General features: G+C 42.9%; 1 protein-coding gene across 1 annotated transcript in view; it reads right to left on the reverse strand.

Annotated features, from left to right (window-relative positions):
* Positions 1-19,454, reverse strand: part of LOC102565252 (sodium channel protein type 5 subunit alpha) — a 309,008-nt gene that overhangs the window by 49,764 nt on the left and 239,790 nt on the right. The window contains exons 19-20 of the mRNA XM_059729221.1: positions 11,862-11,982; positions 96-250 (exon numbers count right to left, since the gene is read on the reverse strand). Coding sequence (XP_059585204.1) covers positions 96-250; positions 11,862-11,982 — 276 coding nt within the window. The remainder of the gene's footprint in view (positions 1-95; positions 251-11,861; positions 11,983-19,454) is intronic.

The following is a 19,454-nucleotide window of genomic DNA, read 5'->3' on the forward strand; positions in this document are numbered from 1 at the left end:
CAAGAGGTTTCAAGACTTTTCCAGAAGAGGAATGCAACAAGCCTGACATCACTTGCCCCTAGACAAACCTTAATATGAAATTATGTAAAATTTACCAGCGCTCCACTGCTCAGCAGGATCATGAAGATGATGAATGTTTCGAACCAGCTGTGTTCAACTATCCTGTAGCAGGTTTTCCTCAGCCGCCACCAAATTTTGCCTGGAAATTTTGTGGTGTCCGCTGTACAGCATGGGAATAATTGGATGCAGGCTGAAAAAGAAGAGGGGGGGGGGAGAAAGGTCAGTCAAGAATATTTAATGGCCAGCGCCACCGAGAGGATTTCCCAAACACGGGACTATTTGAAAGTTCTTAGTTGATATAGATTCTTCCCTTCTTCCTTCCTCTTCTCTTTTTTATCCTTTTCTCCCTTTCATTCTTGTCCTCCCTGCTTCCACCACAGTACCAAAAAACACCGAGCACCTGAAGATGATGGCTTACTTTAGAGCTCCCTCCCACTGATGTCTAATAGTGTGGAGAGCACTAACAAGGATACTGCAGACACCAGACCTATCTTACCATGTCTTAGCAGATGAGACTACTGACCATAGAGAGGCATGACCAGTACTCTGGGCATCAGGGAGGGTGGGAAGGTACTGCAAGAATTCTTAGTATAACAAAGGGAATTTGTTCTCCAGTGCAGCCTAGTGGTTAGAGAGCCAGCCAGGAATGACAGAAACATGAGTTCATATTGCTGCTCTGTCACAAGTTTACTGGGTAAGCTCAGGCAAGACGCTTGGCACTCTGGGTGCATCTACACTAGACGTTTACTGCAGGCATTTGCCTAAATAGCTCCACATTAAATGTCTTTGCATCTACACATGCAATGCTATTAGGTTGGAGTAAATGGATATACTCCGTCGCTAATACAAATACTATCCTGCAGTGGAGTTTTTTCCTCTGCTGTAATGTATGTGTAGACACTGATGGGGCTGGCTGAGGCACAAGGGTGTTGCAGTGAGGGGGCTGCCTGCCCATAGCCAGCCCCTCCACAGCATGTTGGGCTAGGTTGGAGCAGTCCCAGGCTGGCAGTTGACCCCAGGGCACCTTGCCAATTGGTGCTGCTCCAATCCAGCTCAACATGCTGCAGTCCCGGGTGCACGTGTAAACACGGTGCCCAGGAGCAATAAATTCCAGCACAGTATGTGCCAGAGTTTATTGCTGCTTATTAATTGCATGTGTAGATGCACCTACTGCGTGAAATAAATTTACAGCACTTCCTTGCCTCAACCAGGGGCTGTTAGATAAATAAATTAAAGAGGATGAGCTGCTTAGAGACTGCAGTAATGGGGCTGTACCCCTCACTGAAATAGGTAGAACAATTACCACTTTTGCTAGCCCTAGCAATCTTGACTATCACCTGCTATACTAGAAAGACTGGTTTCAGTTGGAATGGAGAAACCCATCTCCCCACTTTAAAATAGTCTTGCTCTTTAGGCTTGTTCTCAGTAGGAAATCATGACCCCATGCCCACCATGACTCATCTTTCTCTATGCTTACTGGTCAGGCAGTCAGGATCGTATGAGCTAACAGCTTTTTAAAACTGTAAGATTTCCTAGCGGAGAGGAGCTGTGGATCTGAAAAAGTAAGATGCAGGCCCCAATATTATTTTCAATATTGACAATAAAAGGACTTTGGCTTCTGTTATTAGGCTGGATGGGATAATAAAAGAATAGACATTAAATATAGATAGGATAAAATATCATGGGCCAAATATTTACCTAGCTAAAAATCCATTCCCCTATGAGGTACAAGAGAATGAGTCAAAAGCAGCAGTACAGGGTATCTTATAATATCTTGTGATACATATCGCTGCCACTGGAATGAATCCATGGCAACGTGGGGTGGGAAGGGAAGGATGCTCATGGCTGGGGCTGTAGTGAGCCTGACAGGGCATATGTCAAGGGTATGTCAATGGAAAAATCCTACTAAGACAATCCTGCGGTGGTGCATGCAACTGTAAAGTAACTGAAGAAGCCTCTGGACAAGTTCAGCTTAGGCCCATCTCACCTTCAAATGTCTCCAATAAATAAAGCTACGCACAGTGGGATTTTGGCTCCTAAACAGAGCTTGGCAGTAAATGATTTTACTATTTTGCAAATATTTTCAAGACTCCATTATGTTACCCCCTTTGGCACAGAAATGAACTCAAGACCTTTTGAAGCTTTTCAATCAGGAACCAGAGTCAGAGAGAGTGCCTAGGTGGCTCAGGTACCTGATTTTGACTTTGAGGGGCAAGGAGCAGTGGTAGGGATTCAACTATCTGCTCTGGAAAGCTAGAAAGATCATTAGGCTATGGAGTTTTCTGTCACTCTCCTATTAGAGCTGTTCCAGGTTAGATAATTAAATATTAGTTGAGACTGGTTTTAAAGCTGGGAGTAATGTTCAAATCCTTGCCCCAAATCAGCAAGACTAGAAACTTGAACCGAAGTCCCATACCCAAATCGAACCACTTCACCAGCAAGCTTGTACAACGTATGGACGTGAGAGAAACCCTTCTCATGGATCAAACACCTATAAAGGCTTAGCTCAGGAGTGGGCAAAATACGACCTGCAGGCCGGATCTGGCCTGCCGACCGACTGGATCCAGCCTGCGGCTCCCCCAGGCTGTTCCACATGGGGCTGAGCCCCACCTGCTCCTGCTGGGGCCGCCTGCGCATGCAGCACATGCAGCTTCCAGCGGGGCTGTTCCTGATGTGGCTGGGCAGGAGCAGGTGGGGAAGGAGCTGGAGGCAAGGGGAGCAGAGCCGCACCCAGCCGGCTGCAGCCACACTAGGAACAGCCCCACTGGAAGCTGTGCATGCTGGCTGGAGCCAGGGCCGGGGCTGGGAGGTGCAGGTGGGAGCACGGCACAGGCTTCTCTGGGCAGGAACGGGCAGGGCGAGGCTCCATGTGGAGCAACGTATGGGCAGCCGTGGACCTCACCGCCCAGGTGAGCTCTGCTGCATGCATCCTCCTTTCACTCCCAGCTGGCTCCCAGGACCTAGCACCCAGGCACTGCCCTCACACATGTGCACGTTCCCCCACTCCCAGCCCCCCTCGCAGGGCAGGGGCACGCAGGGAATGAACTGCAGCTAGGCCTGTGCCCTGACCCTGGCCCCATCCCTGATCTGCCACTGCCCCATGACCCAGCTCCACGATCCCCGTTTTGCCTGCCCATCCTGGTCCCAAATACTGCTCCTGGCCTGCCCGCAGCCTCACTAACTATTGCCGCATGGGGAGTTTTGCTCAGTTCTTGCTTGGGTGGGTGGTCGATGTTGACCCAGCCTGCAACAGCTCACCAAAACTCCCTACACGGTCCTTAATTGCACACCCCTGGCTTAGCTATAAGAATCCAGCATTTTCTGACTAAAATCATTTTGACAAAACATTCTAGACCAGGTTTACTTTTAAGGTTCGAAGTCATTTGAAAATGGCAATCAGGCTCCTAAATCACTCAGGCACTTAGGACAATTTTACCTAAAGTCAAAACTTATTTTACGTAGGCTTCTGAATATTTATGAGATGGTAATAATGAGCTTTTACTGATGCAGTCAAATACCATCTGGTCGCTAGAGGAACACAGCTATATTGTCAAAATATCAAACCAGCAGAGAACACCATTACTTTTCAGAATCTTTGACGGCTTTCAGTCTGCAATTGAGGCCCAAAAAATCTATTCATCTAGAGATACCTCTAAAAGCCCAAAATAGATTTGCAGATGAGTCAGCCCAAACTTGCAGAGCAATTATGCACTGCATTTTCTTTTGTCTCCACTCAAAAACACTGAGACCACATTCTGATACAATTACTGATGTCATATAACATGTTACTTATGAATACTCCCATTGATTTCAACAGGAATTTGATACAACTTGAAGTAAGGGGACTAGAATCTGCTATTTCCCTTAAAAAGACATGTATAAAGATATATTTAGATCAAATTAAGGTTAGGATAGAATTCAACCCGAGACTGATACTTGTTGGGGTCTGGGACAGAAGTTTCATAAACCGGTTTGACCTAAATCAGTTAAGTCTGATACTACATTCAACCAGGTTTATCTTAAACCAGTTTCAGCCATTTTGAAACTGTTTTTTGTGTACTGAACTTCTATTCTGTTACAAGTTTAAACCAGTTTCTGATCACTTAAACTGGTTTATGTGTAACTTCTGTCCCTAGCCCTGGAGCAGGAGAGAGTAATCTGGATGCATTTCACACAAGTGCTCCCCGGCATGGCGTTGAGACAGTGCATGCCAGGGTCTGAGAGTGTCCTCCCAAACCCATACAATGATTTTTGTGACTATGACTGTACTTTTCCCCCCGTCACAGTTTTAACAACTTCATTTCTCCATCTAATGGTCAAATGGCTGGTTGGTCTATACTACTTGGAGTTAGAGACATTCATCTCTATTCTGAGCTTGATCTTGATAGGTCCTGAGGAATCATAATTCCAAATAACTTCTAAGAAAGTTGCAGATGTTTCAAGTATCTGAAGATCAGGCCTTAAAAGCTGTTAACTTATCCCACCCTAAAATGCCCCTGTTCACCTTTGAACACTTTTAACCTAGCAAGAGTCAAGTCCTGAATAACTCATCTGGCATTTCTTGCAATAACATTAGTCATGCTGACTTCTCAAGCAGATTTGCATTATTCCACCAAAATTGATGTTCGCTTATTAGGAACTGGTACTATACAACTAGCTCAGCACAAGCTGTGTTCCTAATCAGGTCAACTGAAATCCCTGTAATGTAGCCAGGGCTAGATCCTGCCACCCTAACTCATATTACTTTTGAGTAAATCTCTGGTTTTTCAACAGCTTCTTAAACAACAAAAGATTGATAACCAAGAGGGTGAGGTGGCAGGACCAGACCCTCTGTGACAGACTAAGCCACTGCTGCTAATGGCTCTGCCAGTTTAATCAATGAAGCTTCACTTATAAGCCCAAAAAAATCTAGCCCAAGAATGACGACCGTGTTTCCAATTCATATTAGAACAGTCCATACTTTTCCCCACTTTATAAGGGACTTTTTCTCTGGGAATCATTTCCAAAGGTATCAGTTTAGCATAATGTCACTTATGTTTTGCCTGTTTTTCCCAACCTGAGTTATTCCTTCCCCCAACTGTGATCTCCTGTAGCGAAGTCAGAAATTACATAACGCTACATTTGCAACTTGACATTCGCTTTCTTGTGCACAGAGCCTGATGTGTCCTGAACATCAAACTTCGCGGCAGGTGCCAGTAGAAGGCAATGGTAGGTTGTGACACAGAAAGCTCCTACTCACATGTCTTCAATGATGACAAGTGAATTATAGAAAAGCAACAGTATATTTACAATGCAGCTTGTGAGAATATTCTCACTTTGGGTTCACATTTTCTAGGGTGCAAACCTCTCTGTAAGACTTATGCACTGGAAAACATAAAGCTGTCAGATCCCACTTCATTACCCTTGTGCATTCTGATCTCCATTACAGGCACCACTATAAACTTGATTTGTAGTGACAGTGAGGATTTCTGGTGCATCCTCTGTTATAAATGCATAGCCACTTACAACCCAGAGAGATGGTTAAATACATGCAGAATGAGCATGAGTGCATCAGTTAAACTGGGGTGCTAATTCTTTACAGTAACTAAAGAAAACATCCATTTCCTGTAGATTGTGGCACCAAATAATGCTAGAGGAAGTAAAGTTTGGTGCACTGTGTTTGGTTACTGATGTATTCAAATTAAAGTAACCTTGTAGGTATTCTTTGTGTGAAACCCTAATTGTTATGGCACCCATTTTTAAACACAATAAGTACTTATTTTGCTTTCCTTCGAATGTGGTGTCAAACGATGAAACTGTAGAACGCACGAGGGTGTATCAGCAATGACATGACAAAGTCCAGTATTTATAACTCTGTGATCTAAGTTGGGCTTCTATATACTTGTTATGACCAGCCCCATGCAGCCACACAGGACAGCTGGTGGCAGGTAAAGCCCTCCCATTGCCTTTGTGCTGGATACTCAATCTACTGGTAGCCGTCTGGAACGAACGGAAGCCTTTACGGGCCCTTCATGTGCCCACCCTTGCACAGAAGGGCCTTGTCACAAGGGACACTTAGCACATTTTACCTGAGATCATAGTAAACAGTACTGTGCTATTAAAAGTATTAGAAGTAAGAATGTGTTCTGAGCAGTCACATGGAAATGCTTACTACAATTGAGGATTGCCAGTCTTAGCCACCACACTGAATTGGGATAGATAACCACCACCTCTGGTGTGGTGCTGGGACCAGGACTGACAGCCAGCTGATTTTCCGTCTCAGCCCTCGGACTGCATCAGAGCCAACTTGAGACTCCCATGTGGTCCCAGGGCTGGGATTGTGGAGCCCAGGCCCAGGACTGCAACTGAACATATTAGCTCCGTGGACCAGTTCCACATTAGCAAAACATGCGTTACTTAATACTTTGCTTGAAAAGGCATAACTTGGCTATGATATGATATAAGAGCATTTAGCACGTTACTGCACTTGAACGTGAAGACACTGGTGTTTTACATGCATTTAACACGTGCTAAATGTCTCGTGTGATATGGACCCAAGGAGAAATGGCGGGGCCTTTGGCTAGCACATTAGCCATGCCATGTCTAGGGCGAGTGCAGGCTAATGTTGAGGCCACCCTCTCCAAAAACAGGAATTTTTTGTTTCAGTCTTGAGCAAAACAAAACAGAGGTCTTGTCAGCTGATCAGGGCCCTTTCACTGGGAAACCCACTGAAAGATATTATTTTGAGGCCATAACCATGGGCATACATTTGTGCAATTACATATGACGGCTCTGAGTGAAAAAGCCTTGAAGAGAGAAATGGTCTTTTCTTTCTCCTCACTCCTAGAGTTAAACACAGACAGTCAAAAAGTCCGAGGCTGAATTGATTCAATCTTTGCAGGTTAGTCTAAGCTTCAAAGACTGAACTGATAAGCAAGTGAACAGACATTCACTTTTGATTCTGGAAGTGCAGCCACATGCCTGCAGTGACCCAGGCCAAGGGGAGGTAGAGCACACCTCCCTGCTTGGCTGGAGCAGACAGCTTGGGCCAAGGTTAGCCTGCCCACCCTCGGGGGTGGGGTGGGGAGCTATATGGGGGGAGGTGCAAAGCATCCTGGGATGCTGGAGGATTGCAAGTTATCTTGAATCTGGAGGGAATCTGGGACAGAAGTTCAATAAACAGATTTAACTTAAATCAGTTAAGTCTGATACTACATCCACCCAGGTTTGTCTTAAACCGGTTTCAGCCACTTTGAAAGTGGTTTATGTGCACTGAACTCCTGTTGTGTTACAGACTTGAACTGGTTTCTGATCACTTATACCAGTTTATATGTAACTTCTGTCCCTAGCCCAAATCATCTTTTCTGAGACATAGAAGACAGTGCATGTGGTGACAGTAATTCAGCCAGCGGTGTGGTAACAACACATTCTACTGGAAGTAACAACACTACAATGCTGCAAGGTACCTGGAGGAAAAAAATACCAAAAATAGCCAGCATCGACTGGATGCTGCTTTTTCACTAACTGGCTTCGCTTTTGCATTAACTCTCTAGACCCATCCGGATTTTCCCCAAGGTGTATTTGCTCGCTGCTGGAGCTGTAATTCTTCCCTAGATTTCATGTTTGTTGGAATATTCCTGATCAACCATTTTTAGCTATTTTGAGGTGTTAGCCAATTAACAGTTACTATGAAATAAAACTGCTCACTGCTAAGAGGCCACTTGAAAGCCACCCAAACTCCTAGAAAAATTGTGACCTCAGTGAACTAATAGCAAAACGCTATTTCAAGGATTAAAAACAAATCTCCATTGAATAGGTTATCTGAAGAAGCGAAGCCAATCAGGAATGCAGTTGCCCAAGACATAATCTATGTCTGAACATGTTTAGAAATGTCACAGTTTGAATATAGACAGCTGGCAAGCCAGAAAGGTAGGAGTTTAATTCCTTCTCTCCTTTCCCGTCATTTCTCACACACACAGGAGATTCACTCACTCTTCCTAATGTACCAGCTATCACTAAATACATTCGTTGTAGGTAGATAAGAAACAGCACCTATCTTTAAGACTGCCCAACACTTTCCATTAAAAGACTCTGCTTTCAGTGCCTTATTTCTTTGCCAAACTTTAGTCAGTTGTGCTGAACTTTTCTATGCGGAGTATCCTTTCCAGGGTGAATTATTTTGGAAATTTTCAAGAAAAACTTGTTTCTGGCAGGAGGAAAGTGGAAAGTGAAATGCCAGATAAGTACTTAGTCATGAGACAGAGGTCCTGTAAAAAGCTGTTTCTCCGATGGAGAATATGGGGAAAATAAATTGTTTTTACCTGCAGAAGCAAACTTCTCATAGCCATTGCACGGAAAATCTCTTTTGCCTACAAGCCATAGAGAAGTGACTCAAAAAATTCTGGTGTCAGAGATGTGCATTTTGCCATATCTGCAAACTTGTGTCCAGAGTTAGTTAACTTATATGCTGCTGAAAAATCTTGGCCTACCTGTTGTGGGGCTAGGCTCAGGAACCAAGAGCAGGGAGATAATGTCTCTTCTGTGCTCTTAACTTCTTACCTGTTTGCACCTCAGAGAAGAAACAGTTCACCTGACTTGAATACAGAGTGATGGAGAACTGCAGGGGATGGAGAGGAGAAGAATAGGAGAGGGAAGACCTGGGGTGGAGTTAGAAAGATACAGATTGTCTATAACCAGAGTCCACTCCCAAACCTGGAAAAGAGTCTCTACTCTCCTCTGCAGCCAGCTGGTAATGGGTATCAAAACTGGCCAAGTGACTTTCTTATGACAGGCTCACATAGAGGGATAACAGCCACTATGGGTTACTGTGTCAGGCAGCAGAGATCTGGTGACCCAAGCTGAGGTCACTTTAGCTCCAGATGACAGAACATAAGGGAATCCAGATTGGTTTAGAAGAGCTGGTCAGTCAGACTGAAGGCCTTGGTTCTGGAGAAGAATCGGGGTTGTGTAATAAATGAGGCTGCTGGTTGCAGGACCTCTGCTTCATTTGTTGCATAAGTTGAAAGGTATGCGGTGAATAAAGCAAGGGACTGGCAGGAGGAGAAAGGAATGTGCAACCCTAGATAAGTACTTAGTCACTGAGTGAGATAGAGGCGCTGTGAAAAATAGTATGTGATCATGTAACCAAAGACTGTAATCGTAATTCATGTGCCTGGGGGTGCCAATTACATTTACGGGCATCTTAATTCTGGTGTTCACTAACTTTTGACTCAGCAATGTTAATAACGTGCTTTTAACTTGGAGTTTTCTGAGTGTGATTCGATTCTAGTTTCACATTTTGCAGTAAGAAATAGAGATCACTGCTCATTGCCCACGTTAGGTTGTATATTCGGAGAAAATGGAATCAATAAGTCTACTCTTTTATTAGTACTACGTAGGCTGGAGTGGTTACAGTGTTCACCATGCTTTTAATCACCTGCACACATCTTTAGCTATTGCTCTTAAGCCCAACTGACAAGCCCAGTCAGATATACTTATCATTTTTGGTGTTTTTTGAGGTATCCATATATCCTGGAAATGATCCATCCCTGTCTGATCTCCTTCAAGCAGCTCTATTTCTGCATAGTATATCATCCATTATCCAACCCCCTTTGTAAAGCACCCACTTAAAAGCTATGCAGAGAACTGAATTTGTTTCGACAGGTGAAACAGTTACAAGCTACTATATCAAAATTTAAGAGTAGACATACAACACTGGAGTGGATGAAGCTTAAAAGAGAACATTATACAACACCAACAGTTACAATTAATAAAAAGTGTTGCAGCTTGGATAATTGAGGTTCTACTGCATAAATATCCTTGAATTTTGGGTGTTACATATATAATCATTGTTTAACTAAAATTCAGCTAACTCTTCTTTTGCCACAAGCCATAAAGGAAGTGAAGAATTTGATTGAAAAATTCAATGGGGATCAAACTTTGTTGGAGAAGAAACAGCTTTGGAGACATGCTTCTTATGGATTTAAAGAATAGGGCTTTTGATACTGTTGTGCTTTACCCCTTCATTTTGGTGAAGGCTAGTATTAAAATTGGTAAAATATTGGTGTACTAAAGCTGGTTAAGTAAAAGCAGAATGGCTGTATCTGAAAGGCTCTATTTATATTATGCTTGGCCAGAGCAAAGTAAGTAATTGTATTCATTTTCACGTCTTTACAAATACTTTTTGTTTCTCTGAAACAACAGCATAATGTTTCCAAGAAAAGAAATATACCTAATTCCTAGAAGTCCTGGGATTCTCAACCAGTTTCCACCACCATCCATCCCACTAACACCTTCAACTCAGATTTGTTCTGTAACATTTCTGAGTATACCCACCATTGGAAGAGACAAAGCTTCATTAGCCAGATCCACAGTGAATTATGAAACTTAAACCTCATGGCACAAAATGCAATGCAAAAGGCCTTCAAATTAAAAGCTGTGCAGTAATATAAAGTGTGCTTTCAGCCTTATTAGAGGCCACATTTAGACGAGACGCTGACTGTCCAGTAGCTCATTATTACTGCGCAGTAGTGTCGCGTGGCATGAAGCATGACGCGATGCTACTGCACAATAGTAACAAGCTCTTGCGCAGTCAGCATCACTTAAAAGCTGTTCGGTGATGTTATTGTGCTGTAACTCCAGTTACTGTGCAGTCATTTAGTACTTGTGTATGCAAGTACTCAAAGACTGCACAGTAACAACTGCACGGTCAGCATCTCATGTAGATGTGGCCAAAGTGCAGAAACTCACAGACTAACGGTAACCAGTAACTGATGCCTATGCTGTAGGTGTTTGGAGTGTTACCATATATGTAAAATGAGAGGATTATAGGAAAGGGACCTCACAGGGTTATCTAGTCCAGCTCCCTCAAGGAGTTGGACTGGATAACTTCCTGAGGTCCCTTCCAACCCTAGTGTTGTATGATTCGAAGGTGGGATCACGCCTGATTAAAGCATACCAGCCAAGTGTCTGTCTAAATTAATTTTGAAAGTTGCCAAGGATGGAGGTGTTACAGCTTCTCTGGAAAGCCTGTTCCAATGCTTGACTACCCACAGTCAGAAAGCTCCTCCTAATCTCCAACCTAAATTTCTGCTGCTGTAGTGTGAGGCTGTTGCTTCTAGTCCTATCCATCCGCTCTATAATCACAATTCAGGGATCTGAAAGCTGTTATCAAATTCTCCCCCACCCCACAACTGCCCAGTCTTTTGTTCTCCAGGCTAAATAACCCTAGTTCTTTCAGCCTTTCTTCTTAAATCTTGTCTCCCAGCCCCCTGCTCATTTTTGTTGCTCTGCCCTGGTCTCTTTCTAAACTTTCCAAGTCCATCTTCAAGCTTACGGCCCAAAACTGGATACAGTGGGCATTTATACACATGCTCCAGGAGTAGCAGTGGGGGCTCTAATTAAAGCACCCAGAGCATCAAGTGTATCAGCATCCCCGTGATGAAAAATGGCAGCAGGGGCACTTTAACTAAAGCTTGTTGAATGAGCTTTAGTTAAAGCACCCCGCTGCCATTTTTCAGAGCAGGGACACTGATACATGTGACGCTGGAGTCTGCTGGAGCGTGATTACCACGCTCCAGCAGACTTGATTAATTGAGTCTGCTCCGATGCGCTGTACTTACAGTGCATTGGAGTAGCCACACTGCATGTGTATAGGCACCCAGTATTCCAGGTGAGGCCTCATCAGTGTTGAACAGAGTAGGAGAATCACTGAAATATTAATGTAAGTCGCTGGAGCGCCTTGGTGTTAATGTGGAGACACGTTTGATAGAACAGGAGCCTTCTCGCTTTGCAATCACAGTGAAACTGTAACAGGCCCTTACCTTCTGGAAAACAGTCCTCAGGTTCCATTAGCTCTTCGGCAAACTCTGGGATCTGTTCCAGCAGTTCTGCAGGATTTGTCAAATCCACCGTGCTGCCTTCAGAGAGACTGATTTGATCAAGCTTGTCAGCGACAGGAGCAAAGGTGAGGAAAACAAATGGATCAATTTTCCCTTAAGGACATGTGCTTGCTTTAAATGTGACTAAAGAACACATCAGCAAAGAATCATAATGAAAGAGGAAAAAAAATGCCAAACACATCATGCATTGGCCATCCCCACAATGATAATTCTATCCTTTCTATCTGTGGGTTTTACCCAACCTCGCTCCATGTCATTCAAAAAATACTCCTACGATAAAACTTGAGAGCTAGTGTTTAAAGTTTCAGGACAAATGAACAGTTAGAAAAAAAGTTCTCTTTTGTGATGTTATCATGACTGAAGACCTATGGTGGTTGAGCCCTGCAAGATTTTAATTGTGGCTTATTTCCTTTCCCTTTGCCTGGTGTACTGGGACAATGCAGGAACCCATTAGAAAGCATTGCAATCCAGTTGGAAAAGTAACTGTCTAGGACTCAGAAAAGTATAGTTTAGTTTCAGGTCCTAAGACTTTCCATGCTCTCTCACTGCCCACCACATCCTCCACAGTAAAATGGGGGACACTTCCATTTTCATGAAGTTTTGCCTTTCTCATTTGCTTAGATGGGAAGCTCTTAGCTAAGGTAGCACATTTCTGGATGAACATACATTTGCAAAAATTGTATTTTTGGGGTCAATCAAAACTGCTTCCAAATTCAGGATCAATGTGGCAAAAACATTCAACCAAAATGAGAAAAAAGTTTTGAAAAAGTTGAAGAATTATATTTTGACATCTTAAGAATGAAATGTTCCGACTGTCTTTTTGGGTGTGGGGAAGGTGAACTGTTGCTAAATTTATTACAGTTGGGGAGTTTTACTTTACAAAAGTTTAAAGTTTAAAGTTTTTTGTTGTTTTTTTTTAAAGTAAAACTTCCCACCTAAATATGAACTGAAAATTTCATTTCAGATTTTTTTTGGAGAAAAACTGAAATTCCCATCTTGTGGCAATCCAAAATAAGTTTGGAGGGGAGGTTGCCAATTTTTTGGTTTAGCTACTGAACCAAGCAGAACATAGAGCATGGTGGCACCTTGGAGAACAAGCATACGCTTTCGTAGCCAGCACACTATTATCCTAGCATCTGACGAAGTGGGCTGTTGTCTAGGGAAACTCTTCTCTCTCAGAACCAGTTAGCCTTTATAGTGAACCAAAATATCTAACAGTCCTATAGCCTAATCTGTAAGAAAAGAAACTACAGAGGCAATTAATTTGAAGTCAGGGAGAAGACAGGGTAGAGACTTGTTAGCTTCTAAGGTGCCATCTTGCCCTGCCTCCTATGTGTTGGAAGAGTACCTCACACAACAGGAACCTTAACTGTATCTGGAAGCCTCTAGGGCTCTACCATAATGTGAAGCAGTTTTAACCAAGAATCAGGAGATGCAAATTATTCTTTCACTAACTCATTCTGGGATCTCTAAATAACCACTGAGCCCTTTACTACCTTAATTTATAATACTATTACCTCTATCTATAACACAAAGTTAATACTACTTATCTATGGGTGCGTCTACATGTCACCCTCTGGCAATGTTCTTACTGCACCGTGCTTTAGTATTTCCTTTTAGTAATAGTAACTGCCCATGCTGTGCTGTGTGTGCGGTGCATGGTTAGTTTTAGCCACTACTTTGCTGTAGTGGCATGCTAAAATGGGGGGAGCACACCACTACGATGATCGCTATATCACCATAGCATGTTGTACGTCAACGTAGCGTGTCTGTGGCAGTGCACTGGTAGTGTCTGCTACTTTAAGGAGAGCAGGCAGGTTGTGGAGCAGCCAGCAGGTGGATTCAGGACCAATTAGGTAGTCACCTCACTGCAAGGGGCTGCCTGATTGGAGGAAGGCTGTGCAGCCAGAGTATAAGCCCAGACCCTGGGAGCAGGGCCAGCAATTACATATAAGGAGCTGAAGAAGTAACAACTCCTGGCCTAAAGACTGCAGCTCCTGGAACACTTGGAGGCTAGGATAGGAACTATGGGGTTGGAGAAGGTTCCTAGTGGTCCTGGGTAACACCTGAAACTGCACCCTGTTGGGGTTGGTTGGTGTGAAACCACCTGTGGTGGGGCAGCCCCTAGGAAATGCCACACCTGTGCCTTCCCAGTGAAAGGTGAGGATGGGGCACTGGAAAGCCTCAACACCCACTGCCTTGTGGGTCACCCCATAGAGGGGAAAGACTTGGGGCCAAAGTCCACTGAGAGGGACTTGAGGCCTGAGAGGTGTAAGGCCCAGAGAGGGGCCAAGTTCCGCTGGGAGGGACCTGGGGCCAACAAAGAGTAAAGTGCAGTCCAGTGAGGGGTTGGAGTGAATGATAGACCCAGTGAGGGGTCAGAGTGAATGTGTGTGGTCCAGTGCGGGGCCAAAGGGGTCAAGGCTCACCAAGTGGGGACTGAGGCTGAGAGTGCCCCAGTAAGGAGCAGGGGAGCAGTGGATTTGGATGCCATCTGTGAGGCATGGGACATGGTGTAGGGATGGTTCAGAGACATGTGATTGGCCCAGTACACTGGGGCTGCAAATGGGGCAGCCCCCTGCATTTATATATTTATTTATGTCAAAGGTATAGCAGGTGAGGGCAGGGCAGACTGCCCTAAATGGGGGAGGAGGGGCATGGGAAGGGGCATCAATCTCTTTGGGTGCCTGGGGGACTCCCCCATCACAGCATTGCTACGGTGACATACGGTGATGTGTAGATGTGCCCTACGTGTATAAACAAGATTAGCCTATAGATGAAATGCAGGCTAGTAAGTGCAAAGTATTATATTTAAAGAGGATGATGAAGGTAAATAATAACTTTAAAAGGCATAACTAACTCGGAGGTTGGCTCTTTGCTTTCCCATGTAGATAGTCCATGCAAAATTTACAGCTGAGTTCAACCTGATGTGGAGCTACGCTAAACTGGGCTAGATGGACCGCTCTGACAATGCTTACAAATGGGGATGAAACGTAACTCTCTGCAATTAAGAGCAGCATCCTGCAGGTCACCATCTTGGATCAGGCTCAAAATTAGCTAAAAGGGGGTTAAAAACTATTAAAAAGCAGAAAAACATCATTGCAAAATAGCGTCTAAACAGAAAGAAACTTGCTTGGGAAAAGCTTATGAAATCACTTTTCAAAATGAAAATATAATAAGAATGGCCTGCTTTCTGCATACAAGCAAGACTTGGTAAGATCAAGAATTGAAAAAATGTTAGATAAACTTTTAGTGTAGTCAAAACCATAGGATAACTCTTCACAAGGTTTGCTCATTTGCCTGATAGGTTATACACACGTCCAAATCAAGATCATTAAATTAGTCCAAAGGTACCCACAGAAGATGACCACTTTATAATATAGAAAATAGAGAGTCCTCTGAGAAAGAAGTCATTTTGGGTATATTTCTTAGCAATGAAGAGAAAGTGGACAAGATTGTGAGGAGACCAATCTCAACTTGGTACCAGGAAAGCGATAGAATTTGGCAGCATAACTGTGTTGGACTTCAGGAAGGTACACTCAAAAGAATTAAGAAATTAAAGGAACATATTGTATGAAGGAAGGAAATTCAGGAAAAGTATTACAATCTACTAGTGTAAAAGGCAGCTGGGGAATAGCAAAGGCCCAAGAGACAACAATTCTTTTGACAAGTACTTCTTTTGGCTTGACAAGACAGTGGACATACATCTGAGGATCTATACTGGGAATGGGAAATGGGGGGAATAGAGAGGAGCAGTGGGGAAGGCTCATAGGGAATAGAACCAGGCAACAGAGAGTAAAGTTAATGTTCCCCATGGGGGTTTAAGGGAAGAAGAAGAGCTTTCACAAATACATTAACAGAAAGAGAAGAACCAAAGACAACGTAATATTTGATAAGGGAGATGTAATTAGTGATATTTTAAATGACTGAGATAATGAACTCCTTTTAAGAATCGCCTTTTATTCAACAAGAAAAATAACAGCTGGGACAAGTAAAAATCTCCTTGTGACGATGTGGGAAAAATAGCTATTGAGAAAGTTCAGGTGAAGGCAACCTGAGCAAATGTGAGCATACGCAATTCAGCAGATCCAGACAGTACACAGTCAAAGGCACAAAGAGATTTGTTAAACAAACTTAATGTCCCACTGACCTTCATTACTGAATATTCACGGAAAACTGGGCAGGGGAAAGCAAATGTAGCACTGAACATTAAGGGAAGGAAAGGGAGGTGATACTTGCAATTGCCATTCATTAAATCTATATTCTATAAATCTTTATTAAAATCATGAAATTGAATATTTGAAGGAATGCCCCCCCCTTCCCTAGAGGATAACGGAGCTATGAAATGTCGATAGATTTATAACAACTGAGAGATGGACTTTCTAGTCCACTTAATGCCATTATATGCCACAGTAGTGCAAAGTGACCTTGAGATGATCCAAGATGGTGAGTGGAGAATTTGCTTCAACCCACTTGAAAATCCCTGATATAAAGGGCAAAATGGGATACGTCAGGAACGTGGACTGAGAAGGAAAGGACGGGGGACTCGGCAGAGCAGAGCTCTGCTAGGCCAGGTTTTCTACGTGTATAAGGTTCCTGAGGGACCACTCACCAGTGACATAATTTAGTACTGGATAGGAAAAGCGATAACATGCTTCTGGGTTAGGTGGCTCTACATTACACCCTGCACCCTGTACTTGGGATCTGACTTAGTGAGAGTTGGGGCCTAAACTTGCCTTTTATATTATTAAGCTGGTAATAATACCAGGAGCCTAAAGGAGTTAGACACCCAACTCTCACTGTTCGTTGAAGGTTTCTCAATGTCCGACTCCCTTTGAAAATCCAAGGCCTTATTTTACAAAATCAGTGAATGGCAGGAAGTGGCAGATATCATACCTGAACCTCAATAAAGCATCTCATTCGTTACCACCCAAAAATCTACTCTTAAAATGAACTCAAAATAACTTGGATTTATTTAGCTGATGTAATGATAGATGGCATCTAGGAAAGAGGATGTGTCTAGTAAAAGTGCTAAGACCAGCTTATCTGCATCAATGATGTAAAAATAGGGCTGAACAACATAAGAATAAAATTGGAAGATACTACTACAGTGGCAGAAGTGGTCAACCCCAGTAAGGAGAGAGGAAGAGAGGGAATAAACATGGCTAGAACATAGGAAAACGAGACTTTTTTTTTGGAAAACTACAAACCACTGCAGCCAGGGGAAAGTTCTCTGGAGTACAGATATTCAATGGAAGGGAGACACCTATAATGTTGTAACTCCAAGAAACAACTGAGCAACACGTGAATTAAACGTGCCATTCTCCTATGCACACTGCAGAAGACAGACATCGTTTTGGACTGCAAATGCAGAAGCATCACGCCTTGACAAGGGAGGTCACGTTCCCTGTCTCTACAGTTCTGGGACAGCTGGAATATAGTGCCTGTGTTTAGCTCTGGGCATCTCAACACCAAAAAAGGGACAAACAAAAAAAGGAGTTGAGGGAAAAGCAACAAAAATGCATAGGGAAACAGAAGGATCGGTTTACAAGAAACCAATGATTGTGAGGTAATTAATACAGATAGTTATTAAAGAGTAGACTACAGGAGGAAGAAAAGGTGATAACATTATACGAAATTTAAATTAAGGAAAGAAGAGGAATGACTTATGATTGGAAAATGGAGTGGTGATATGATGTTCAGAAATGATTTAGGCTGGTCCCCAGGAAAACATTCTTGACTGTGAGATATCCAAGCTATGGGCTGTTTTTCTTAGGGAAATGGTGAAATCTTAGGTGCTTGAGTCATTTCAATCTACATGGGACAAAGCCATAGGAAATAGTCAATAGGGAACTGTTTTATCGGGGAGATAAGCTAGATCACCCTACAGATCTTTTCCTCTCTCATATTGATGATACTATTGTTCAAATCCCTCTAACAGTTAATATGAGATAAATTTTTAATCGCATAATTTATTTCATACTGCCATCAACATTGCTTTATTCCCAACACATTCTCTCCTTCTTAAGACTTCTTGTTATTGAGTAAATCACTCAAAATCCTCTCCCATGGGCCTAACAAATCTGTTAAGTGGCTTCCTAAAAATGACTTACTTTACATGGCTTTACAAGTTCTTGGGATGTTTGTCAAATAGATCACCTTGTCCTTGTTTGCCCCATGAGATCTCTCAGAGATTACTTGTGAAATGCTAGGTCTCTTTGCTGTCTACACAGAGCCTGACCTTCAAAAATAGCATTGTTTGGGCTTTACTTGTTAATGCTGGAGTTTATAACCTCGTGTGACCTCCTGTCTGATTTCAAGTGCTCCATGGATTACTGCCATGTATCCTCTGCCTCTTCTACGCAGCCACAAATAGAAATAATTGGGTTTTACTTTATGAAGATGACATTTGTATTCCAGGGCTCATGTAAAGGTGAGGGAGGAAATGGGGATTATTGTCACCGAATAGATCACAGCTAGCATGTTCTGGCAGGATCCTGGAATTTCATTCCAAACCTAACAAAGGATGTCATTTTTCTAATTTCCTGCTCTAGGGACAGATGGCTCGTTTCTCTTGTAGAGATGTTAAAACTAGGAGACAAAAATAATTATAGACTAGCCTGAAATTAGGGTATTCCCAGGACTAGGTGGCATGTAGAAAGCCTGACTACTCAGACCCCCAAAATTCCTCATGGACTTACATCTTCAGTCAGCTGAATCCCTATTAGCTTATGATCTGATATTTTTTGAGGCTGGGATCTCAAGTGCTTCTGAGTCTCCTCTTTCGATTCAAGTCCCTTTACTTCTGGAGAAGAGGGTTCACACAAAAAGCCAAGAATCATTTCCACTAAACAGTTGAAATATTCCTGTTATAAATGTTCTTAGGGCTCATGTATGGTGACAGCATTACACGTATTAATCAATGAGACTAAAAAACAGGAGTGAATAATCCCTACTTCCCACAATACCACCAAGACTCTTCCATGTGCTTTCTGATGGGTTTGGGCTCTGTCTGTGCTTTATGGCAGAGGTGGGAAGGAGTAAAGCTAGGGAACTGTGTTATTTACTTAAATTCTGCTCTCTGTCTTGGCTTGGCAGTGCTAACAGGAATAAAATCCTAATGGCAATCTGGTAAAGTTAGTAGACACGAACCCAAATGTACCCAAGAGAAAGGTCTGCAGAGCAAGAAGGTGCCATCGTCAGAGGAGAATCAGTGTCTTAAACCAGGGATAGTGACATTACATTTCTTCGAAAGTTGCACGTTCTTGAAAACCCATTTAAAATATTTCCATTTTTAATGCATTTTCTGAGTATTCCATTTTTGTAATAATACAAGAATCTATTCTCCTCCCACAGGTCTACAGAAGCTATTTCCGATTGGTTTTTTCTTACCATTAGAGAGGTTTTGGGAGTTTTTTTTCCAGACCATGAAAGCCCCCTTAATTTCCATGCATGCACTACTGATTTTGGTCTATTGGTCGCATGCAGTATCAAGTAGGAAGGTTGTTTCTGTTA

The sequence above is a fragment of the Alligator mississippiensis genome, chromosome 5, assembly GCF_030867095.1.
Source record: "Alligator mississippiensis isolate rAllMis1 chromosome 5, rAllMis1, whole genome shotgun sequence".
Lineage (NCBI taxonomy): Eukaryota > Metazoa > Chordata > Crocodylia > Alligatoridae > Alligator > Alligator mississippiensis.